General features: G+C 43.0%; 1 protein-coding gene across 12 annotated transcripts in view; it reads right to left on the reverse strand.

Annotated features, from left to right (window-relative positions):
- Window positions 1-1164: 1164 nt before the first annotated feature.
- The window catches only part of ENPP2 (ectonucleotide pyrophosphatase/phosphodiesterase 2), a 636665-nt gene continuing 610847 nt past the window's right edge, over window positions 1165-26982 (reverse strand). For 5 of the 12 annotated variants that reach the window (XM_069220669.1, XM_069220665.1, XM_069220668.1 and 2 more), the window contains 3 exons: window positions 21868-22000; window positions 12888-13041; window positions 1165-1759 (listed from right to left, as the gene is read on the reverse strand). In XM_069220669.1, coding sequence (XP_069076770.1) covers window positions 1589-1759; window positions 12888-13041; window positions 21868-22000 — 458 coding nt within the window. In that variant the 3' untranslated portion in view covers window positions 1165-1588. Of the gene's footprint in view, window positions 1760-7213; window positions 7265-12887; window positions 13042-21867; window positions 22001-26982 lie in introns of all 12 variants that reach the window. The other 7 variants (XM_069220658.1, XM_069220671.1, XM_069220660.1 and 4 more) reach the window with 2 other exon arrangements.

The following is a 26982-nucleotide window of genomic DNA, read 5'->3' on the forward strand; positions in this document are numbered from 1 at the left end:
CACTTGTCTCTATGACCATGGACTGCCATCTCCAAGACCATTCTTCGACCTTCTTTGAAGCATTCACTTTTTCCACTCCATTAAGGATGCCAATTCTATTAAAGACTTGTGGATCTCCAAAACAGGCATAATCGATTAGCACCCTTTTACAGCTATTTATTAACGCATTGAGAAACAATGGTCAGGTAATCTGTTTGGGGGGCGCCCCACTTGACCTATCCTTTGCCTCATTGTTTCAGATTTGCAAGCACCTTCGGCTGCCTCGTTCTCCTTCAGTTATTCAAAACCTTTCTCAGATATTATGCTTGATGCATCTGAGTAACTCTTCAGTACGCAGAACAATCTGAAGCACGACGTGCTTTAGCTGGTGAGTTCCACTGCTCCGATCATCCACCATTTCATTGATCACCCAATCACGAATCTCAACTGTGGACACACTGTTCTTGGTTATTCAGCAAGGAATAGCATCAGTGTAGAGTGTTATCTGTGGGGCAGGTGAAGGTTTGCCTCCAACATAACAAATCACGATCCATGGATTTTGCAACCCTCTACGAACAAGACCTTTGACATACTTTATTTGTTTCAGTTAGATACATTTCCTAACGCTGATGTTAGGCATGCAGAGGCCAACTGCCTCCCTGCGTCCAGTGTTATTAACAGCATGAAATAGTCCACAAATGCCTCTCTTGTCTCCAGTGAGTGACAGGGCAGGGTAGCTAGTGCTGCCCCGACTATTCACCAAGCTCCTTTAATACCCCACTGTATGCACCATTTATTTTGAAAATCCAGTGTGCCTTTCTTTCCCTCAAGATTGCCCGATCACTAGTGAAGGCATCTTCAAGCTTCTATCTACATATTTTGAGAATAGGTATATGAGAGAAGGAAAGTGTGAAAAGCAGTTATTTTGTTATTTGATGCATGTTTTATTGCATAGGACAAACTACAGGGAGAAACTACCCGAGGGCCTATCAAAAGGAATAAAATAGGACATTTTTCAAACCACCTGAAAGTCAGTAACTGAGACCTACGTAAACCTACGCGCATATAAGAACTTTGCACATCTCTACTATGAACACAAGGCTTTTTTCTTCAACATTCATTCACTGCAATTCCATTGAATCCTCTTCCACTGCTTCGAACATTTCCACAAGCGTATACAGTAAGTAAATATTAAAACGGAACGAGTGTCGTTTATTATACTTGATATTCTATTTGTCTATAATGCATAAATATGTTTAGCACATAGTAGCAGTAAATAAATGTCATTTTACATGTTCGGTACTTTAACATCCATTACAGAGCTACCGGGATGGTAGCAGTGCTCTGCAGGGATAGAACACCCTTAACACAGGCATCAATCCTGCAGCACAATTTAAAAGCTTCGACAAAAACAAAAAGCTGCATTATTACAAGCTTCTTTCAGCACAAACATCCAAATTAAACATCAGAGAAAAATAAACAGACGTGCTTAATATTTAGGATTTGGTAGAGGATTAAAATATTAATATTTTTAATGTCCTGGTTTCAAATTAATAAATATAAAACAATATAAAAATATACACCAGTAGGTAAAGGTAAAGCTGTAGTGTCAAATTTCACTCTCATATGTTTGCAGGTAGGTCTTTAGCGCGAGTATTTCGGTGTAGCTGCGGCTTGTTTTGCGGAAGAAGTCCAAGCCAGTGAGGTGCTCAATGTCCCGGACTCGTGCAGTGTGCATCTTGAGAAGATCTTCCACCCACTTCGACTCTTCATCGGAACTCTATAGTAAACATTGAAAAGAAGTCCAGTTAAGATGGGGTCTTCTGATCACAGCATAGTATCATAATCAGTTAGGTTTATCTTTTCAGTCCTTCAGAAACAGATGTTGAAAGAACACCTACACCCCAGGATGGGGAATGAAGGATGCAAGAAGAAACCAGTCTAGTGCCGAAACCATAGCGACATCATGCATCCCAACTTCGTTATTGCCAACGCAAACATCTACCTAATATGTCCGGGACCTCCATGTCATCTAAACACTAACAGCGCCTTGAACTAAATAGACCTGTGCAGCCCACCACATGCCTGAGAATGATTTGGTTCTGTTACTTGCAACTGTATTGGGCTTACTTTATTTATATTTCAAGTACAGACTTCCTTTCCTACCTTTTTATGCATGTACAGATTGTAAATTACTACCACCAACTTAAAGAATTTAACTCGTTCCATAAAAAGCAATGCTATGTAGACTGCTCAAATGACCTCTTCTATGTGAATTTATAAACGAGACACTACTCGATCTTTGCAAGTTGTGCTAATTTCCGCGTTGCCTGTGAACAACTGGACTTTTGTAACTCTTCGGAGGAGTTTGTTTCGAACACTTCTATAGCAAATGAGTGGGGGGATGGATATTAATTCCGGGGTGACATCAGTCAGTTTGGATGTTTAAATAGGTACGTGTCCCTCTGCTTTCCTTGTGTCTCTTCATGGAGGGGTGGGCATGTTTCTTTGAGGTTAGCAAACACAAAATTTTATGTATAATTAGATGGGGTCTGTGCTTAAGGGACATCCAAAGTTGAGCAGTGTTTTCTTCCCTAAATTTCACATCTTACAAAAATGCCAGTACACTTGTTTGGTTTATATGGATAAACTGTGTTCACAGCTTTATGCAGGGTCATCATTACGGTGTACGCTATGGACACGTAGAAAATGAGGACTGTGGGCAACATGTGTTTGTTAATTAACTTAATGATCTTTCATGGTATTTGGTTTTTATTAATGAGAAGACCAATATTGGTTTATAGAAGACAGCTGCGGGTGGGGACAACAGTGGATTATTATACAATTTCTTTCAGCAAGTATTATGTTTGCAGCGGACCTCTGTGCATCAGCTCGTCATGCAAATGAATCTGGCAATGCCAACTTAGCACTTCCACCTTCTTCTATCAGAAGATCGCCGACATCCACGACAGCCTCAACACCACGCCTCCGTCAGACCCCACCCCCGACAACTCCACCTGCGCCAACCGCCTTACCACCTGGACCCACGTAGACGACGCTGAAACTTGCAAGATCATGAACTCCATCCACTTAGGATCCCCTTCAGACCCATGCCCCCACCACGTCTACAACAAAGCCGATTCTACCATCGCCCCCCAACTTCGAAAGGTCATCAACTTATCCTTCGAAACCGCGACTTTCCCGGACAGCTGGAATCATGCCGAAATCCACGCCCTCCTCAAAAAACCCAAGGCAGACCCCAACGACCTCAAAAACTTCCGCCCGATCTCCCTCCTCCCCTTCCCGGCGAAGGTCATCGAGAAGATCGTCAACGCTCAGCTCACCCACCACCTCGAGGACAACTCCATCCTGGACCCCTCCAGGTCCGGTTTCAAATGCAACCACAGCACCGAGACTGCTCTCCTCGCCACCACAAAAGACATCAGACAGCAAATGGACAACGGCGAAACATCAGCCCTCATCCTCCTGGACCTTTCTGCAGCCTTCGACACGGTTTGCCACTGCACCCCACTAACACGCCTCCAAGAAGGCGGAATTACAAGAACAAGCCCTCAACTGGATCTCCTCTTTTCTCTCCGGCAGAACCCAGAGAGTCCGACTCCCACCCTTCCGCTCCGAAGCCACCAACATCATCTACGGCGTACCCCAAGGCTCCTCTCTAAGCCCGACGCTGTTCAATGTCTACATGGCTCCCCTCGCACAACTGGCCCGTCAGCACAACCTCAACATTCTCTCCTACGCCGACGACACCCAGCTCATCCTCTCCCTCACCAAAGACCCACACACCGCCAAAGCCAACCTCCACGAGAGAATGAAGTCCATCGCCGAGTGGATGACAAATAGCCGCCTGAAGTTGAACTCCGATAAGACGGAGGTCCTCATCCTTGGACGCACCCCTCCTGGTGGCCCACCGCGCTGGGAGCCCCTCCAACGCCAGCCAACCACGCACGCAACCTGGGTTTCGTCCTCGACTCCGCTCTCACCATGTCCAAGCAGGTCAACGCAGTTTCCTCCTCCTGCTACAACACCCTCCGCATGCTCCGTAGAATCTACAAATGGACCCCGACGGAAGCCAGAAAAACGGTGACTCAGGCCCTCGTCAGCAGTAGACTAGACTACGCCAATGCACTCTACACAGGCATCCCAGCAAAAGACATCCGACGCCTCCAACGCATCCAAAACGCCTCCGCCCGACTGGTCCTCAAAGTACCCCGCCGATGCCACATCTCCCACCACCTGAAAGACCTCCACTGGCTCCCCATGGACAAGAGGATCACCTTCAAGCTCCTCACCCACGCTCACAAGGCACTCTACAACGCCGGACCAGCCTACCTGAACAACAGACTCAACTTCTACGTCATCTCACGCCAACTCCGCTCCGCCAACCTCACCCTCGCCATCGTTCCCCGCTTTCAACGCAAGACCTCCGGCGGCAGATCTTTCTCCTACCTCGCCGCCAAGACCTGGAACACCCTCCCGACCCCCCTGCGGCAGACCCAAGACCTTCTCACCTTCAGGAGACTCCTCAAGACCTGGCTTTTCGACCAGTAGCAGCAATCCCCCCTCCCCCCAGCACCTTGAAACCCTAACGGGTACGTAGTGCGCTCTATAAATATTGTGATTGATTGATTGATCCTTCTGAGGTCTGTAAACTGGGCTTCATTAACTTTGTTAATGGTAACACTTTTTATTAGCAGCATTTAAAAGCAGCGGGAGTGTGATGTAAAAGAGGTTTTATCAAAATGTTCAATACAATTATTATTAGTAGTGTCATCACATAGGGAGGCACACGGACCTTGCTGCTAGTACCATTAAGTTGGAGTCCACTGTTCACTAAATCTTTCAAGGATGCAATTTTATCTGGTATAGGAGGACACAGTCCGGTGGACAACCAAGCGTAGATTTGGTTGACTGCTACAGATTCACACAAATGAGATTATAGCATTCTTGATTATTTAAATGACAATATAAACAGTGAACACGAGATACAACAGTAAGAACCATGGGGAACTCTGTAGGTGATAAAGGCTGGTTGTTGGAAGAATGGATCAACTCTGGCTGACTGTTCTTTGACATTCATTAAAGAACAGAACCAGTGTATAATGTTGTTAGAGGGGGTGGTGAAGGTCGTCTGGTGTTCATCAGGACTATGCTCAGCCCATAGTATTTTATCCCTAAATCAGCATCTCTTAAAGAGATCTTGCGTCTTCTTTACTCAAGCTTCGAGCTAAGTATCAATAATTTAGGTAACCAGGGAATGCAATGCATTTGAATCTATTGCACAAGACCTGTCCTACCTACAACCTTCTTAGATGAGGCTGAGCATTTCATACGAACTCTAAAATGATATAAATGTAATGTATTTGTGCAGAACATCCAAGCTGCCTCGTGGAATGGCACTGTTTTGGATGACTTGGAGATGTTCCTGTTCATATTACTGTGGGCTCTTCAAGTGAAAGTTTGTTTTAATCTGTTTCTTTCTTCTGGATGTTGCTTTCTCCTTTCTGTCATAAATGTGCCTGCAAAGTCTGGATCCCTCAACATATTTTCTTAGGACCATACAGATGCTAAGCTGTGACATTAGGAATACACCTATGAAAAGTTAGTTAAAAAGACTAATCACATCTCTGACGGCTGGATGTGTTATACTGCAGCAAAACGTGTCTGTTCAATGCTTTTGATGAAAGGTAGACAAACACAATTTCCTCTGATATGCACACTGTTTATAGGTTAGATAATTAACAAGTGTGTTAGGAGGACCGGTGAGCCACTGAGATGTTCAAGGTCAACGTTATTGGTCCTTTTCAGTGAATTACCTTAGAAGGTAGAAAGATTAGGAGTCCAAGCATGGGAAATATATGTGATCTTGCAGGAGTACCCTTATTGTTGCTTGGGAATTTATCTTGGATATGAGAATAATGAACCATTTCAGGCATGCAAGACATAGTAATAATTAGTTTGGCCCCTTACTGGCTATGTCCAGAAGACATCTACAATGACTTGGGTCTGGAAAAAAAATTCATGATGTTGGCCAGAAGGAGCCAAAGTTCTGGAGCTTGAGTAGCACGGGGTTGCTTAGGACATGAACTTGTCAGAATGCCCCTTAGGACTGCTTTAAGATGATCTGAATTGTTGGGGAAGAATGTCAAATGTATGGTAAAGATATGAATGGCTGGGTGGCCAGTAACTGCAGAAGACACTGGTGGGCCATAATGAAGATTTTACATTAATCTGATTTTTTTTTATGACTGATTCAGAGCTTTAGATAAATTTTCTCTCTTTGGCTTTGTAGAACGGCCTAATAGATTTTAGATTAAAAAAACACACATTTTTCTCTTTGAGGTAGGAGTTTTGCGCTTTGTGAACATCACTTTTTGATTTGTCCTAAAAGACAAGGCTGGACACATTCGGTGAGGATGCTTTGACCAGGTTGCACAGGTTGGGACTAACAGTGTGGTGATGTGAGGGGCCTCTACCTCGCTACTTGGTCTGGTGAGCATTGACTGACTGCGGTTATGCTGAGGCCTCAGGGTGTGAGGGGAAAAATAGAATATATTACATGAAGTTCAATGTTTTAATATTCCTAATTTTGTCACATAGAAATATGATAAAGATAAATATTGTATAAAGAAGAAAAAACACTATAAATTGAAAAGTCAAATATCAAAATTAATGGATTTACAAATCTAAATTAGTAAAATATGGAAGTAAAAACCGAGCTGATGAAACGTTTAACAAGCAGATAATTTAAGACATCAATATGCTGCTCTGCCTGCAAATCCCTAACTATATAAATACCGCCAGTAAAAGGTTAGGCAATAAAGTGGTTGACATGAATATCTCACATAAAGTAGAGCACGGCCTTTACTGCCAAAACAGTTACAGGATTAAAGCATAGAGGAGGAGAAGCTTGATGTAATGAATAGCAACACAGAAAAGGTAGAGAGGTCGTTCCCAAAGTGCTTTTTAAAATTCCGGTTAAGATAGAAAGAAGTCGCTTTTGGAGCAAGCAACCTGGAAAGACAACAAAATGCAAAGCATTTTAAATGTTAAGCAGCTTAAAGAAAATGACAGTTTACTTAAGCACTCTGGAATCACCATGCTGGTTTTGCAAAGTTATTAGTTACAAGCTATGTGGCCAAGCAATATAAATCATAGATCAACTATGACAAAGTTGTACGTTAAAAAAAAAAAGAGGAGGAAATATACTAACCATCCCCTTTGACCTGACTTTAGAAGAGCTCTGGGAGCCGGGTCTGGGAAACTATACATGAAAAAAAGAAAACGTTTTCTACTTATCATTTTGTTCTTGAGTTTGGAGTAGTGGACCGATACCATGCAGAGGAATGCAAAGATATAAATTGCTAACAGATTGTAAGACATTCATTGTCATGCATCTTCCAGCTTGTTTTAGTTAGCCAATCAAATTAAGGAGGCTTCACACTCAAATATTAATGGAGGCCCAACAAATAAAGTGATGATCTTCTCGAGGTTTGCTGTACGATGCCAATGTTATATCCCTTTGCTTTTCACTGATAATTGCTTGTGTATCACGTGCTTCAGAGCTCAACCCAAATGTAATTTTCTGAAGAGGATCTTTTGATAATATGCAGGAGCATTCTCATCGTGGTACAGAGAAAAACAACTTACACTGGAAATTCAAATGTTTTATATTCGGGGTGCATTAAAACCCAGTCATTGTAAGTACGGCAATTACTGGTATTTTTATTACTGAGTACACTATGCAGAGGTTCTGGTTTGCCAAATAATTGTATTTACCTTTTGTGTCTCTTTAAGAAGGGAAAACCGAGACGTCCCCATTTTCCTGGCACCCCCACCTTCAAGGTCTGCCTTGTTGCCTCAATGTCCTTCCTCCTCTTTCTTTCACTTCCTGCTTCTGCTCCTCCCCATACCCGGAGCACTAACTTTCGTGCTCAACTCAAGAACATTTGCCTTCCTCCCCCCTTCCTTTCTTTCCGGATGGTTACAAGATCACCCGCAGGGACCACCCCAACTAACCAGAAGGAGGCATCGCCATCATCCACTAGAAAACACCCTCAGAATCACGACCATCATCGAAGACACCCTTGGCACCTCCAAATACCTGCAATTCCAGATCCACACGGACCCAAACACCACCCTCAGAGGGACCCTCGTTTACAGACCCCCTCCCCCAGCCCCTGACAGCAGTTCAGCGACTCCATCACCAACGTCAAAAGCATGCACGCTCTCGCATCCACAGACTACATACTCCTCGGGGACTTGAACTTCCACCTCGAAAACACCAACAACAACAACTCTACCACCCTGCTCGACAACGTTGCCAACTTCGGCCTCAAGCAGCTCGTCACAACACCCACCCACTCGCCGCAGGACACACACACACGCTCGACCCCATTTTCTCCACCAGCAAACATCTCCTTCAGCCACACCACTGAACTCCACTGGATCGACCACCGCTGCATCCACTTCTCCTTCAAGAAACCCACAACACACCATCACCCGAAGACCAACTAATCACTAGCCTCTCCTGGAACCCACCGATCAACATCACCGATACTGACACAGCAGCCCGCAACCTCAGGCAATGGATCGATGACTGTGCCAACACTCTCGCGCCAAACAAGAATCCCTCCAACAGACCCACCAACGGAAAGGCCTTCTGGTTCACCGCCGACCTCCAAGAATCTAAGCAATCATGCCGAAGACTCGAAAAGAAGTGGTGCCAAGATCAGACACTGGACAACCACACAGCTTTTAAGAACGCCATCTGCAGACACCACCAACTGATGCGAACCGCAAAGAGAACCGACTTAAAAGAACGCATCAACAACAACGATCACAGCCACAAGGAGCTCTTCATCATCGTGAAGGAGCTCTCCAACCCAGGTTTCAACGTCAACATCATCCCGCAATCACAAGACCTCTGCGACTCCCTAGCCACCTTCTTCTACTGCAGGATCGCAGACATCCATGACAGTTTCAGTACTCAGACTCCCCTCCCTCCCGTCAACCACCGACTCCACAGACTCACCACCCACCAGCCTCCTGCTCTCCTGGACCCAAGTCAGTGACGACACTTCACTATCAGTGACCCAGCAAGTCAACGCCATCTCCTCCTCCTACTTCAACACCCTCCGCATGCTTCGGAAGATCTACAACCCCATGGAAACAAGAAGAATGGTCACCAAAGCCCTTGTGAGCAGCAAGCTGGACTACAGCAATGCCCTCTACACAGGAACTACAGCCAAACTCCAGAAAAGACTGCAACGCATCCATAACGCCTCCGCACACCTCATCCTGAGAGACGTACACTGGCTCCCCGTTAACAAGCGAATCATGTTCAAACTCCTCACCCACGTTCACAAGACACTGCACAGCACCGGACCAGAATACCTCAACAGACGGCTCTCCTTATACACCGTGACCCGATAGCTTCACCCACCGACCTTGCCCTCACCACCATCCCACGCATCCACAGAACAACCGCCGGCGGCAGATCATTCTCCCACCTCGCCAAGACGTGGATCACTCTTCCCACCCACCAGCGTCAGACTAAGGACCTACTTACCTTCAGGAGACATCGCAAGACCTGCCTGTTCGAGAAGTAGCAGCCCCACCTCCCTCCCCCATCAGCACCTTGAGACCCTCACGGGTGAGTAGTGCACTTTACAAATTCTCTGATCCCTTGTTCACCAGCATAGATTTACTTACGGTCCCCAACCCTATTCTGCCTTCCCTCCAAGTCCACAGCACACTTCCCCTGCACCCACTGTCCATCAATGCCATGTGTTCTCCCTTTCCTTGCCACCTACTCCCCCATCTATGCCACACCTGCTCCTCCATCATGGCCTCCAGTCCTCTTCTCCACTGCCAACACCCCATCTGTGCACAGTCTTTTCCCTCTCGGCTTCCGGTACGCTCTCAGTATTGCACTCTTCATCGGAAACTGTCAGTCTCCATCCCACTTCGGCACTTTTCCTCTCAGTGTCCAAGAATGAGTGGCAGTTCATTGCTGAAGCACTTGTTTTTACCTGACGTAATTGTAATTCAGGGATACTGCAGTTTAACCCTTTATGTGAAAGTAGAACATACTGTAGGGGAATAGGAGAGTGGGACCTTTTTTTTTTAGGTCTCGCTAAAGACAGTTTTAGATGTCTGCCAGATCTTAGGTCCTCGATATACACACAATGGGTCAGCCTCTTATCCAACAGCTTGTTTGGTAAAGCCCCCAAATAGGCATAAGCTTATTTAAGTAAGCCCCCATCAGCCACTTCTGCACATAGATATCTAGTTATTGCTGAAACATCGTCTATCAACTTTGTTACTAGAACTGCCGTTTGATAAATAATGTGCTAATAGGTTCTAGAGTTTTATACCGTGCACAGTTCACCAGTGCATACAATGCACGAGTGAACTTACCGCACTGAAATCCCCCTCACTGGTTTTGCTATATTCATCTTTGTTGGCCACCTTTCTCGTCTTGCACGTTTTCCCGGACCTCTTGTTTTTCTAGGGGAGAGTGAAGGCGGTGCATAATCAGAAAACCGAGCTATGATTTGCTTCCCTGCCCCATCAGTTTTTTTGCTTTTCAATTTTTGGGAGTCAATGTACCGGGGTACCACCTGTGCCGCTGCCCTGGTTAATTAGTAGGGGGGGATGGTCTCTCTATATGGCTGCAACCCCGCTCTGCATTTGGGTTTGTTACCTTCCTCCTAAATCTGCAGTGGGTGGTCATCACACAGTACACGACTGGAGGCCAAAAGGTTCAACAGTGGAGTCGAAGCTGCAAAGTGCCCATATCAGGCTAATCAAATATGGCGCCATAAAAATCCTCTCAAACGCCTTGTGGCAATATTCTTCCATTAGCTCATTTGACAGAATGTGCCCAAAGCAGTACTTGCAAATTCTTATCTCTCATTATTACACCACAGGCTCCCTATACCTCATCAAATTATCCTTGTTCTCAGAAATCCTTTAAAAATAGTCGGGTGCCCAACTGCCCTCCTATTCTAGAAGATGACTAATCTGTCCGGTTTGTAGACAGTTAATGAATTGTGGCATTCTGGTTGTGAGGACAGATCATTTTTGTGCATTCTAAACATAACAAATGCATTCTCATTCATCATTATCTACCCACCTATTGAGTGCATTTGCACTGTATCTCTGAAATCTCCCGGGATTCCTGCCTTAATCTAAAGATTTGAAAGGTGGAAAGAGATTAGAAATTGGTAATGCGCACAATCGTATGTGTGTTTGGGTATTTCCAAGGGGAACCACACTTTGAGAAGGATTTTCTACTACGGATGTAGTCACACTGGTGAAGGAGAAATCCACAGTAATAAATTCACTAATGCCCACAAGGCATACTTTTGTGAATTCCTGGCAGGTGTAAATGAGGTATTTTCAGCCATAATGCTAGATGTAAGGCCGAAAGTAGTCAGGTTAACAGGCACATTTGAGATGACTTCGTCTCTCTCTATACTATTCAGTTCATTCACTAATAAAAGGACGACTATCTTTCAGTGGCAATCAGATGAATTGGGGATGTCCACTCCAGTGAATTGCTGCATAAAGATATTCAGCTGCTGATGATCCTTAAGAAAGGAGTTCTCTGTATCCGAGGTTGGGAAATCCATGAATAATCGTACAGAAAGGGATGTGGCCTGACTGCCAGAGATGCCGACTTTGGAACTGGTCAACCAGGTCCGAGGCCAGATATAGGCTCAACCTGCTGTGATTCTGGATAAATCATTGTGTAATGTAATCTGGTGCTTATAAAAATGGTAGTGTGCTCTAACTGCTTCTTACCTTTCTGCCTCATGATCAAAGGTCGTGTTTTGACTTGTGTCTTCAGAAATGTCTAAGTATAAATATGTCTGATGAGTTAAAATTATTTTGATAGGTTAGCAGAATGCAAGGTATTTTAGGTCACACTTGCTTTGATATCAGCAAGCTAGGCCTCCTTTATAAACTCTGTCTTGTCACTCCAAGGCAATATAAATTTTACTATCAAGAAGAGAAACAGAAAAGCAAGAGAAAACCCAACAGAAGAAAGTGATAAAAGAATGAAAAGAAAACAAGACCAACTAGGAAAATGTGACATGAAAATGATGCATGTAGACACTTTTGAAACTAGAGACGACTGGTGCTCGGCTCTTGGAGATGGTTTAAAGCACTGAGCGACTGTAGAACAAAATGTTTCTGCCTTTCCATCTAGTCAGTTGTATCACCTGTTTTGGTGATCATATCTGAAACCCAATTTGGAATAACTATTTTAAGATTACCATTGTCAAGTATTTAATTAAAATATGTCAATGGGCAAATAAATGATAGTCTGCAGGGCCCTTGCTTCGCACCAAAATGTATTTGCTAAATGTGGAATCAAGGTCATGTGAATTATTTTGGGAAAAGCCAATATCTTCAATCTAGATTATCAACAAATTAGAAAAAGAGGAGACAAAGGGAATAAGAAACTTTATAAGCTAATACATGCGTAAAAATAGAAAAAATAATGGATGCACAGTGAAGGAAGCGGAAAAGTGGATATGAAAAATAATTTTATTTTCTTCTTTTGGACACTATTAAGTAAAGGGAAAAATCAAAATCAAAATAAAAACTAGCCTAGGGACTATAAATAACCTTACCAAATCCGAACGCACAGTAAGCTAGGTCTCTAAAAAATGGATTGTACGCTTGTGTAATAGAATTACTCTATATAGAGGTTTAGTTCAAAACAAAGCTAAAAGAAAGTAACTTTCTTCAGAAACCGAGAAAGACAAGTATTGTACACTTATTACCAAGAAATCATTTCACCCACTTTCACACTTAACATAAAAAGGGACACATTATTTACTTGTTTTTCACAAAACCACGCGTTAACTTACATTACAGCTTTCATCGTTGTCTGGCCGATGAGGAAGGATGAACGAAACAACAGACAATGGTCCGTCACACTTGTCAGCTGGCTGGTTGAAGTCAAGACAGCTAGTTATGATACTGTAATAATGTGTTGGGACTGGTACTGTACCTTCAATAAACCTAGGAATAAGACATAAGTAATGCAACATGTTTTATTAAATTATTAGACCCTTGAAGATCATTAGTCAATCACATTTCAGAATAATCAGCTATTTGCGCTACATATATGGGGCTCAAATACTGCTACAAGGGAATCAGGGCACATAATTCAGACGTCCGTTTTTAGGCCATGCTACAGAGAGCTTTAGCTGCCTACTGGCAGACATCTTGCTTAGAAACTTTCAGATACTTAGAGAGGGCTTTGGGTCAGTCCCTTCCTCATGAATGAATGGCTATGTCTGTGTTATCAGCTCATTTGAGTGGGGACCAACACTGCTGCTGTTTTGTTGCTGCGGGGGCATGCGCCACCAAGGACTGTGTGGTATATACTCCTCTGTCAAAGCCACACCTCTGAAGCACGTTATAGCGCCAACGCCTGCCCCCTCTGTTGGGGACCCACACTGCTGCTGTATATTGATGTGGGGGGGCTGCTGCCTCCACGGACTGCGTGTCCCATACTCCCCTGCCAATGCCAAGCCTCTGACATACGCTATATAACACTGACGCCGTCCCGCTGCGCGGGCTGTGTATGGGCTGCACCAAGGGCAGGCCCGGCCTCCGCCGGTCAGCGACTCGCAGAAGCTGGGCTCTCTCTAATATCTTGGCTCAGAGGGACTTGTTTTTACTACTTATTAAAGGGATAAACGACTACTACAGGCATTGGCAAGTGTAAGGCACACTGACAGTTCAGCAACGGATAACTTTCTTCAGCACGCAGTAAGCGTGATTACTGCGTGTTCAACTAACTTCAGGTTAAGCTTTAGAAATTGAGCTGGCCGAGAGGAGGCTATCTCTGTCACCCTCCTCTCGCTAAAGATATAGAGCTAACGAGGAAGCTAATAATTCTATATTAATATCTACAGAAACAAGCACCAACACCGGCATCAGCTGTTAGGGGCCAGGGGGAAGGTATTCAATCTCCGGGACAAACTGGTGGCAAACAGATAAAGAGGAAAACATGGGGGGAGGGGGCGTAGAAGGAAAGGAGGGGAGGGAGGAGCAAAATAAAAAAAGAATCATGTCCCGACCTTTCCAAACGTGAACGCAAATCAGCAGGAAACCTAGATAAAACCTTATGCCCCTTTGCTTGCTGAGATGGTAGATCGAAGGGGGCTTTGGTGACATGCATCTGGACAAGTTTAGCTCCTAGAATTAACAAGAGTCTAACACGCTCCCATTACTACCAATGTACTACATATACTCTAGGAGTGAATCTTGTTTTAATAGTTATAAATTGTTATAATAATGTTTTAGACTTCTCAAGGATTGAAGTGGTCAAATCATCAGAAACGGACTTGGAACGATTTACTGCCCAAGATTCCTATATAATCTGGGTTGGTGATTGCAATATCTCAGAATGCCCCAGAACGTCTGAACAAATAAGTGGGGATAGGGATGCTGGTGGGAAACGCCTAACTCATTTTCAACAGTCTGTATGTTTAGTGCTTAATAATAGGACACTGAAGCTTAACCTGAAGTTAGTTGAGCATTGCCACAATGGTGTCCACTCACAATGACCCACATGTATGGGGAGGGGCTACAGCAGTAATATCGATCACATTCTCATTTCAGACACTAATAGGGAAACTACTGCAGACGGCGCTCTAATTGCAATAGCGATCATAATCCAGTTGCTAGGATCTCTACAATGTATTCAATGACCCAAGTGTAAGTTAAAAGAAAAAATGTAAGTTCTAGTGCTCTTTTTTTTTTTCAATTCTCTCCTCACAGACAAACTTGCTAACAACAAGCCGATTAACTATTAGAGCACACCCTCAAATGAATGTGTCCCCTGTGTTTGCATTTATGGACCCTCTCCGCCTATTTTACTTTCCTTCACTTTGTCTTGAACTATGGAAAATAAGGATATGAAATATGTATATTGACATCTAGATGTAGAGAATAAGTTGTGTGTGCTTGTTACTGAAATTGGTGTGTTTTGTTAGTATCAGTGATATAATGAGCAGAAATTTGCGAGAGTAAATTTGCAGTCCAGCAACCCTCCCCCTAAGTGGCTGGCACAAATGTCCCCATTAATGATTCAGCCGCATTGTCACTGCTGTCCCTGAATGGTGTAGGACTTTCCCGAGTGGCGACGGCCGTCTTGCACGCCGGGGAGGGATGGCCCCATTTGTTGAGAGTCGGTGTTCACTTATGAGAGTACTGGGTCGTAAGAGGTAGCAGGGCTTTTCGGACACCGTAGAGCTAATCCCCTCCCCAATCTTAGCTCAGCCAGAGGGTTGCAGATGTTGGGAATACAACATAGTGAATGTCCATACCTGAAACCCTTGTGGAAGGGCATAGTGTCTAAATAATGTCAGGTGAAGATACATTTTAAACCATACATAGCAGTAGAAGATTTTCCCTGAAATGATTTACTCAGCATATCATGTTCTGACAAACGCCAAACAAGTCAGTCTTAGCAATTGTATTTATATATCGCTTATTACCCCTGACGTTGCCAAATTTAACCCAAACCCCTGGCTCCCTCTGAAACTCTGTCAGGGATGCCAACCAAACCCTCTTTTCAGTTTTGCATGCCTAACTGCAGAAGCAAAACTTCATGACCCAGAATGCAACTGAAGGCCCGGGTGTGCCCTCTAACAACTGCTCTGGGTCATCTCCAGGCTAGGCCATCAGCGTAGTATTGATAGGCATTTGTAAGTTTGTTTCCATTCCTTATTTTCTTTCAATTCACCATTGTTTAATTGTTTGTTAAGATACCAAGAGAAGAGACAATCCAGGCTTTCTGTACAATCCATTTACTTCCAAATGAAACAGCTCTTTATTGTTTGGGTGTGGGAGTTTTTACAACCCAGTGCGTTTCTATCTGCCACCTCGTGTACATTTTAACCCTTTGCATCATCAACTCGTCTGGGGTGTACAACTACTGTTAAAACTGAGTAGCACAAAAATAGCGTAAAGGTAATATCTGTTATTCATAGAAAACTCACAAGTGCACTATCCAGCCCTATATATAAAAAAAAGAGTGTTACAAGTATTACTTTTTCACTCATGTCCTCTAAAATCTGGTCAAAAGGCCCAAACGAGTGTTCATGGCGCCCTCCTCTTGCTGTCCCTCTTGTTGCTTACTCCCCGCTGTCTTCCTGCCATTACTCTTGTTGCCCTTGCCCCCACCCACCTTAACAAAAAACAAAAAACGCTATGACACAGCCAACTCTGCTTTTACTTGTTTCTCTTCGGTGCTTGCTAGTGTTCCTGTATTTTATTTTTTAACAGTTTAAGTCCCACCCCCTCTATTCACCTCATTCATTCACCACCCCCACCCAAAGGCAATTACTCGCCATAAACTTAAATAACAAACAAAGTCTTTATCTGCATAAATTAGAGCTGAAACAATACGGACTACACCACACACCAACTAAGCTTATATTTACATATTAATGGGCGCCTATCATTAATACTTTACTTTTTCCTACTAATGCACAATAACAAACAAAGCATTTGCTCCAGTTGGAGCTATTGACGTTGTAAATTCCTAACTGGACTTTTCTTGCCTCATAAATTGAAAATAAAAAGTAAAGCATTAGATGACATAAGCGAGCCGATTCAAAGCACCATGGCCGAGACGCAAAAGGAAAAAGAAGTTCGCTCACAGTCATACATATTGGCAATTGTGCAATTATCCATGTAACAAGGTCAGTCTGCAAGGCGGTAAGAAATCCTCACCAAGGAGGGGCAAATGTTAAGCATTTACCAATGTTAAAGGATTTTGGAAAAGCAAGCCCACAAATGAGTGAAAGTGATGGGCATGAGGTGGGCATTGTTAAAAGCCCAAAATACCTACAACAGGTCAAAGCGTCTGCACGCTCAACCTAAAAATGAACATCTCCCACATTTCAATAATTGATATTTTATGAAGAGCAACCACTCATATACCTAGATAATGATGATGGCTGGTACCTGGTACTTTCATGTGCAGCATCTTGCTGTTTGAGCTAGGCTTTTTCTATAAGTAACCTACATACATACATGCAAACATACATCGTCTCATTATAAAGGAACTGCTATTCTTGATGTTGTCTGTCTGTCCCCTTTCTTCCTCCTGAGTTTCTTTCGGTGTAAGACATTTCCAGATAAAACATATAAGCAATTTTTGTTGACTGTTTGCAGGGCGTTCAGGCTGTCATCATATCAGACAAATAGCACATTCTGTAGCATTCAGATGGAAGGAAGCGAAACTCTCATAAGGTTGATATTGTAAGCACGTACTCGAGTATTTCCTCAACAGCATTTCTTTTTTTTTTTTTTAAACAAAAAAAGACCAACTTATAATATCAGGCATTCGATCGAAAACATGTATTGTCAACGTTTCGCCAAGGACAATGCGACCAAATCGCTGCACAAAAAAAAACGTAACCAAACGCAAGTCGTTGGTGGAAAAGTCGCGCTCTGTTGTGCCAGTAGCGGCAGGGTGCCAGAGAACAGGTGGAGGCAGGTACCGTGCCCCTTTCCTAACACGTGGTGGGTGGCCACATTCCTCAGGCAATACGAATCTCTGGGGTGCCACAATTCAATTCATTCGACTGAAAAAGGCAAGATCTGTGTAGTGTGTTCTTAAACTCGGCAGACCCTCTCAGTTCACTGCCCCCTTCTCTCTCATGGTGGCTGCTAAGTAAGTTTGCTGCGATGGAAGTAAAGTGCACAAAATATACGCAGCTGGTAATATTTTCTGCTTTCCTCGTCGAGATACTGCGTGAACGAAAACAACGTATTTGGGGCCAGTCACTGCACTTGGGAGCATGTATGGAATACTCAACATGCGTGCACTTTTAATAGCATTAATTGTGACGCGGGAGCATACTATTGTGGTTGAGACATATTAACCTACGCCTCAGATAAAGTTAGTCACGCTTTTCTTCACTCATTACGCCACCCTCACTCTAGCACTGAACAATCCTATAAAACAATGGCAATGCAACGTTAACACTGCTTCTTACGTTTTTATACTCAAGTCAAAGGAAGGAAATGAGCCGTAGAGGCATAACATTCCTGGCAACCTGCCCAAACTCCCTGCAGGACTGCCTGTGCTGGGGACAAGTTAAACATGCCTTTCCTTCTGGTTTCACAAGCTGCAGGGTGAATGCAGATCACATTCCTCCTCCTCCCTCCCACCCTCAATCTTCTTCTCAAAGGATGAGGTATGTCAGAAAGAGGAACTGCATGCAACTGTTGGACTTCATTTACTTCAGCAACTAACAGGCCAATGTAGACCGAGCAGGGCGGCCTTTCAAATCACAGTGCGCCCCACCGAGATACAACTACAATCGAGCAACCACCACCTGACGAAACAATGCTGCCACCCTGGAAACAATGTCCACTCTCCAAGAACACACTGAAAGGTGCCAGAGATCTTAAGAGAAAGAAAACGAAACAAGTTAATTGTCATCTTTTGACAACAGCGCCCACGAGCAAAAACAACAACAAAAAACATAACTGGAAACTGAGAAAAGAAGACCTAAAATAAAATAAAGTTAGCTTTAAAAAATAAAACTTTGCAATTTTGTTTGTCCTGCTGTGCACGTTTGTGCCATTCAAACGCCTTCTGTTTGGGGCACTGGAAGTTGAAACAAAATAGTACCTGGATCACGTAGAGAGAGCAGCAGACGGGCACTAATTAAGGTGAAGTCAATTAGCGATTGATCCCTGCTCCACACAGAGGAACAAGTCTTGACGAATTACGAGACTGTAAGAATGAGTGCCATGCAAACCAACAAATGGTGAGCCATATGCAGGTTCTAAGCCCTTTACTGAACACAACAGTGTCTTGCAAGCAAGAGGCATGCACTACCTCACACTCCTAGGCTTGACCCTAAAAAAACGAAAATCGTAAACTTGCATTCACATTCAAAAGGCGAGACCTATTGAGTATGCCAATGCTTGTTTTCCTCTCCAGCGCAATCTACGTTCCTCTTTTTCCTTTTTATTTATTCTCTGTTCAAACATGGCCATCTGCCGTATTAGAACAGTAAATAGAAATGGCTGTAATATGTTACCATCATACAGATGCTTGCATCACAATGCACTTATCTCTGCATGTCATAATACATGCGCATGCACCAGTCACTATTATGAATGGGGTAACATTTACATAAAACTCATTGTAAACTTGCCAGCTATGTGTTCGCTTGTGAATGACAAAATGCACTGCCTGAGCCTTATTAGAGATCAGACTTAAATACTGTATGTAAGTATTTGCTGATTCTAATTTGCAAGTTGTCTTAAATGTCATTTGTTGTGCATTTTGCTAAAGGTAACACACCTTTTGTTGATTTTTCAGTGTTTCGCAGCCATGCTATATCGTGGGTGTCTAGTTCTTTTAGACATGGTCAAATAACCATCGCTCTTCAGAGTTTTAAACTCATCTACAATGGGTATTAAAGAGACCCTAACAGTGTTTCCCAAACTGTGGGTCGCAAACCACTGGGGGTGGGGTGGGGTGCGGGGGGGGGGGGGGGGGGGGGGAGGGAGGGAAATCCTGGGCCGGTTTTGGGTGGGTCACATGTCAGAGCAATAAATGTAGAAGCCTTTAAATTCTGGTTTTAACTTGTCACATTTGCCAGTAATTGAAAGACAGAGGTGTAAGGTCAGGCTGCTTTACTCCTTTACCAGTGGGATTAGTGGTTACTCTTCTTTCTATGGCTGCAAAATGAGAAGATTTTTAAAGTGAATTTTGTAACAATGTAGGATTTTGTGGCAATATTCAACAACATGTAAATAACTGTAAATTAACTCTATGTACTGAGCAGTTAGGAAAACAAAAATTACGCATTTTTTGTAATTGTTTTATTCTATGGTTGACAAAAAATATTGGAAGGATGTTACAGTTTTTTCGACACTCTTTTGAACCAGATATTTATTAATGCTTATATCCCAACTCTGATTCTGTTTGAAACTTATCCACAAAATCCAGTATTCTAATTAACACAATGGTTAAAAAACATCGGTTATATTTTGGTTAGCATGGTAGTTTGTGATGTGTCACTGTTGAACGTCTTTCGCACGATTTTCCTATCTATGAACGTGGCACAGTGTTTATACATTTGTTCTGAAAGTTCTATCCACCATATTAAATGCACTGTTTCGAATCTGCATTTTTGAATGTGTGGCTTGGAAAATCGGTGCCACCTGGCCTATACTTTATTTTCCTAGCTTACTCTATAGTTTTACTCCAGTTGACTCGACGAGTATGAAAGCCCATTCCATTTGTACCATGACACTTTTGGTTTTGTTCAACATCAGAGTTGTGGTCCAACATAAAAGGGACACTAGAAGAGCTTGCGTAGCTTTTTTCTGAGGGAGGGAGGGTACTTACCAGCCAGAACTAGATTATGCCGTGCATGGTGGTGGTGGTGATGGCAACGGTTCTATTTAGCTCAGGGGCACACATCTGTTTATCTGTATTCCTCCAGAGAGAGTGGCTATCTGCTCTTCCAGGTTCTACCCCTCTTCATACCTCAGATCCTTTTGCTTACCATTCCAGCAACATGTTTGAAAAAGTATATCTGATTGTATTATAGGTGTAGGTCATGCGTGCACTGGCTAACAGAGGAGGGGGCATTGAAAATGGTGGTGGTCTATGCATCTGAGCTCGCGATGTTCACCCCACACATCCCAGCCTGCATATGTTTATTTTAATGGGGGAATGTATAAAGCATTTACCTAGAATCAGAGGGCAGTGGATTACTGTACATATCAAACATGATACATATCCTATGAGGGGAGAGCTGCATGTATGTTTGCAACTAGAAGTGAAGACATACAAGCAGTAAAGCAGCAGGAAAATAATCTCAGGGTAGGAGAGGGGCAAGATAGGCAGACTGCTAAGAGGTGGCGTTTGAGATGTTCACTGTATTTATGCTTTTCATGTTACCTCATCAAATTCTTTGAGAAAAACTTGTAGGCTGTAAATTAACGTAGCTTTCACATTAGCGTATGTAGAGGGGTACGTACAACAGAGTACCATTTAGCTCAGTCCATTCACTCTACAGTATGACAATCACAGGAACACAGTCTACACTCCCTTGTAGTTTTGCCAACCGTGTTTATGTGATCAATAATCCTACAACAGAATATTAAGGAAGGATGCCACTCTGCATATATCTTCACCTTTTTGAAACCTTTCTGAAAGTTATCAAATAGAATTTGCTGCATTGCTAATTATAGCATTGGGCCAAGCAGATGTCTTTCCACGGTTTAAAATGGGGAAACTGACTGTCCAACTGATATTGTGGGTTATTGCACACTCAGTGTATGCATTGTGCTGTGCATTAAATGCGAGCTGCTGGGTATTACGTGACTAAGGACACCATACTCATATATACCTTTTCACAGAATGCCAATGAACTCAGATGGAAGCAATGATGCACTGAAATAAAGAGAGGCCATGGAAGGATAATCAAATGACCTTTCCCTCCCCAACATCTGCAACATAGGACATAATTCTAAATTTTTTTTAAAATCTTCACAAGTATTTTAAAAGGATCAGGTACCTGAGTATTGTGTTAGTTCCTTGTTGCATAAATGTAAATGGCATAGCTGTACTGCCAGATATTTAAAATGTTTAAGAGCTTAGGATAGCTTAGATGTCGTACCAGTGGGGCAGGCGGATGGCGGGTTTGGAGGGGATGGTTGCCACTGCACCAGTTAGGATCATCGATCACTGGTAGCAGGCTATGTAAATCTAAATACGTACAGCAGTCAAATAATATAAATTGTTCAGAAAATACATAACTTCAAAAAACAAACTGGTAGTGGAATCCTTACTGTTTTATTTTATCATGTGTGTCATATAATCCGTCATAGTCATAATCGAAGATGGGCCCACTTATGACATTCACTCCATTGCGTTCTGTTGCATATCTCTTCACCAGCACCCTTTGAAAATAGTTCCATATTTCTGTTTGGGAACACAAAAGGACAAAGAAGGGCTTTCATACATTTTCCATCTGTAGCTTTAAGAACCTATACATTTAGTTACTGTTCATGTGTGCGAGAAATTAGGTTATTGTAGGAGGGGTGAAACCCCTCTCTAACAACAACCACAATCCTTGTCAGGATGAACCATAAACGTCACTAAATTAACCTGTGCTTTACCCTCTGGTAGCATGGTACAGAAGCAGTCCGGCTTAACTTAAAGGCAATATGTGATGTATTTATTCAACACAAACAATAATAAAGTGAAAACCACTCACAGAAATCCCATACTAATTTAGAAAAATAGATAATGTTTTGATAAATACGTTGAGAGTAAAATGGCAAAAATCCAATCAGTAAAACTATAAATATTTAATTGTTAAGATTTAGATAATCGTAGCACCAAGAGGCACAAAGCGCAAACTCAGGGTATCTGGTTGTGAAGGATCGGGACAAAGTCACAAGTTCAAGCTTATTCGTGACAGAATGCAGGCCTCGCAGAGGACTAACTTTGGCCCACTGAGGATTGTATCTTCTGTCCTTTGTGTGTGGTCTGCATGGCATTGATTTGAGAGGCTTCGTGTAATACAGCGTTGGTTCCGATGAAACTGGTGAGGCTTTGGAGAACTGTGCATTGCTCAGCACCTATTCCGATAAAGCTTGCAGCTATGCAGCGAGGTTTTGCTGTGCTTTCTGTTGCTCTGCATTGGTTCCAATGAAGCGTGTAGCTTTGCTGTGAGGCTTTGTGTTACTTTGCGTTGCTCAATGTTGGATTCAATGAAGCTATGTGACGAGGATCTGCGTGGCTTCAGTTAGGCCAGTAGCTGTGTACTTTGATGCCAGCCAAGTGTCCAGAACCTGGGGAGGCCACTCATGAAGACCAGGAACTCACTCCAACAGAGGCCAGCAGGACGTAGGCAGGTCTAGTTGTAGTTTAAGGCAGTTCTAGTGCAGCAGGTGAACTGGACAGTTGCAGGGGGGCCTATAGAGATTGTGGTGTACACGTAGCCACCTGACCTTTGTGTCACTCTGCCTCGGATGGTATTTATACCTGGTGCCAGGTCTGAAGTGAAGGAACCTTCTAGACTACCCCCCTTCCCATCCATGTATGGTTCTAGAATCTCCTTCCTTCCTTTCCCTGTCCTGGTCTGAGGGGTCTGCTGTGCCAATAGACTAGTATGAAGTTGTTTGTGTGATGAGGTAGGTCCTTTGAGGTACAAGTGTCATAGGTGACAGTTCTGCCCCTCCCATCAGGTCTGGATGGCCCATCCTGCTAACACCTGGTCCCCCTTTATGATACACTGTGGAACGTATAAACAAAGGCCAACTGCCAACCAGACCTAGTCAAGTGACCTAGGGTACAGGCACCAAATGGTTATGATAAGAAAATACTAACTTTCTAAAAGTGGCATTTTCAGAATTAGGACTTAAAATATGACTTGACCATTAAAGTGGGTTTTAAATTACAATTCCTTAAACACCAAACATGGCATTTCCAAATGTTCCCAAACACATGTTATCACTTACTAAATGTAATAAGTTAACCCAATGTTATCACATGGGAGTTGTAGGCCTTGCAGTAGTGAAAAACACATTTACAAGTTTTCCCAGAACCAGGACATGTACAACTTAAAAGTACACATCAAACATTTTAAACACAATGCACCATGCCTTAGGGGCTCTTTGCCTACCCTAGGGATGGCTTATAACTAAGAGGAAGGGTTTAGGCCTGGCAAAAGGTATTATTTTGCCAATTCAAAATGGCAGATTAAAAATGCACACATGCTGCAATGGCGTATTTGAGACATGTTTACAAAGGCTACTCAGATGGGTGGCACAGTAAGTGCTGCAGGCTCACTAGCAGAATTTAATTTACAGGTTTTGGGTACATGTAGTACCACTTTATGAGGGGCTTATAAAAGTAAGTTAAATGTGGCAATTGAGTGTAAGCCAATTTTACCATGTTTTACGGAGACAGCACAAGCACTTTAACACTGATTGGTAGCTGTAAAGTGCACAGAGTTCCAATAGCTAACACAAATGGGTTCAGTAAACAGAAGGGGTGAAGGGAAAACGTTGGGGGGGGGAGGGGACCCTGCACACATGACCAAGTTCAACAGTGTGAAAGGTAATTAAATAACAGAGCAACATCAAATATGCTTGTTGTATTATCATTCCCGTTGATGACAGACCCCTGAAACAGGTTCACGAGTAAAACCTTTTGATCATTTGCAAAGTGTTAAGATGCTGCTGACTGAGCACAGGACAGGACCATGTAGCACATCTGTATTCTTTACTGAGCGCAGAGCAACCTTTTTACTGTACTCCTAAAGAGATGGGGGGCACGGAGGTCTACTACTTGATAAGATTAGGTTGCATCTGTGTCTTGAGGCTAATGAATGCTGTAAGCAAGAGAGTGTGAGTGTGTGTGTGTGTGTGTGTGTGTGCGCACACACCAGCTGAGAGGATCTCTGTTTCTCATTTAGCACAAAGATTAGCATCAAGCACAAGACATGCAAGTCTGTGGCCGAGCGGCACAGAACTTTCAGAAAGAAAGCAGAGCAAGAAGGACATGCTCCTATTTCCAAAGGTTAACGAGGTGCCAGCATGTAGAAAGAATTTCTCTCTGCAATCATCTGATAAAGTAAATTAAATAAGGGATATTCCCATAATCAAGAAAGGGAGAAAATGAAGGTTGTCAGATCTGGAAAGGTTCTTCCAATATTAAAACAAAAGCTGATTCACTCTATTGCCTTCAACAGTGATGTTGTCATTGGCTCTGCGCTAGGGAATTTTTGGCCACCTTTTCAAGTCTACTGAATGAATGTATACTGCTCTGACCCAGTAGAGAGGATGTTGCTGTCCACGCCTCTGCAGCAACCACAGTCACAGTATGTTACCGGGTTCTGCATTCTAGGTAGAAACTAAGATCATAGGCATCAGTATTTTCTTTGCTTATGATTATCAACGCTTCACAATTCACTGAAACACGATCAGAAATGTGCAATATCTATGCATTTAGGAAACTATACATTCTTAATCTGCGAACAGCAGGTACTGTAGATCCATTCATCAAAACGCATGTAAGCAATTACACTTGCTTAAAAGAAAACAAGGTATTTCCTTAACCTCTCACAGATACCGGATTAGATCATGACAAATCTCACTTGTACGGTCCGTATTTTCTTCTTACTCCACAGGTCAAAAACAAGGGAATTAGATATAATTTTCCTAAGACATTAAAATGTGGCGTTGCCCTTACACCATGTCAAGACTACAGGACACCTCCACTTTTATCCGGTAAGCACTGCTTTCACTTCCAGCGTTTTTATACAGAACTGCCAAGCTAATGTATGTACAGTCTGGTAGAGGATTCCAAACTAAACAGCTCTCAATATGTACCTATGCCTTAAGTTAAAGGAAGATAGGCAGAGAAGGTTTTCTAATTGAGGTATGTCCAACTTTCTCAGTGATTGATGATTACCGTAATCACCAAAGCTTCAATAAGATCACAGTCACTTGCCAATATCGTTCAACGATCGCCCTAGCAAGAGCGGTACATGAGGTGTCAATATATCACATAAAAGAGAGATTTGTCAGGAGATACTCTAAAAACATAGATAAAGGACAGGTTTTTCAGTTATTTTTTAGCAGGCACTATGCTAGGGGAAGCGACTCAATAAAATTCCAACTGGACTGCTGCGCCATCAAACTTTATGTTGACTTCTGATCCCAGTGGTCCCACATCTGCACATCCGCTGAAGGTGCTCCAAGTGTTTTGTTTGCTCCATCAGTTTAGTACCAGGTTAAGAGTCTGCACTAAGATTACCCCGCCCACAACAGATGACTGCTACTGACCTATGTTCGTCGCAACTAAGGATTCATTAGACTGGCCCTTTAACGAATGAACATTCTTGCCACTTGTTAAGACTGCGGCCAAAGCTTTTATAGTTTAATATAGAAGATATCATAGTCTAGGCTATACTTGTATATTTGTATCTTTTAATCACAAAAGTGTTTTTTTACATATGTATGGGCACCCTGCCGTCCTCAACCATTTACGCATTACATACATACTACATTGTGGGTTTTTGGTGTTTTTTTTGTCCTGCTTCTAGTTCTTTGTCTCTTTTGCAACATTTCTGGTGCTCGTGAAACAGCTCGGGATGCAGCCGCATTGCAAAGGTACCAGAAACAGAATGGTTTACAGATCGCACTAGATCAAGCCCACGCTTCACTTACAAGAGTGCAGCTAAAACCGGTCAAAAGAAACAGGGCAAATCAGACTGGGACAAAAAATCTTGTTTTTTTCCCCCAGCAAAACCCGCATCTCTACACGTCTGTCCCTCGGTGTGGCGACCGAAGAAACTGCGTTAACGATTCAAAATAATTGCTTGAAAAATAAATCCATCAATACACCTACTTAAGGAGGCAAATGTAAAGTAAACGTGTCTTTTGCTTAAAATCAGGTGCTGTTGTTTTCTGCATTGTTCCTCAACATGCCACGCTGCAGCTTCATCTTATTTGCCCGATTAGGCTTTTTCCAGATGTTTTGGATGTTTCTGTAAATCCATTGTGACTTTCCTACAGAGCAACAAAGGGCGACAGAGGAAAGCGCAGCCTCTGGGTTGGCACTGGGCTGCATTACAGAGAAGGCTGCGGTTCCATCAGTGCAAGGCATCCCAAAGACACTCTGGAGAGAAAAAAAGCCCTTTGTTGACGTTTAAATATTTTTCCAGTCTTCAGTTATCTGGACTGTTGCTTTTATCGCAAAATACTTCTCAATTAAATACAAGAGGGGACCATCATTAAATTTAAGAAGCAGTCCCTCAAGGTTCGGATTTCCTATAAAAGTACAAATAACAGACATGTTGAGAAATAACGTGTTCCCCTCCTAAGTTTATGACGACAGAGGAGGAGGTACTCAGCGGGTCATCTAGGGTTTCATTTCTATGAATTGATGTT

Source organism: Pleurodeles waltl, chromosome 2_2, assembly GCF_031143425.1.
Source record: "Pleurodeles waltl isolate 20211129_DDA chromosome 2_2, aPleWal1.hap1.20221129, whole genome shotgun sequence".
Lineage (NCBI taxonomy): Eukaryota > Metazoa > Chordata > Amphibia > Caudata > Salamandridae > Pleurodeles > Pleurodeles waltl.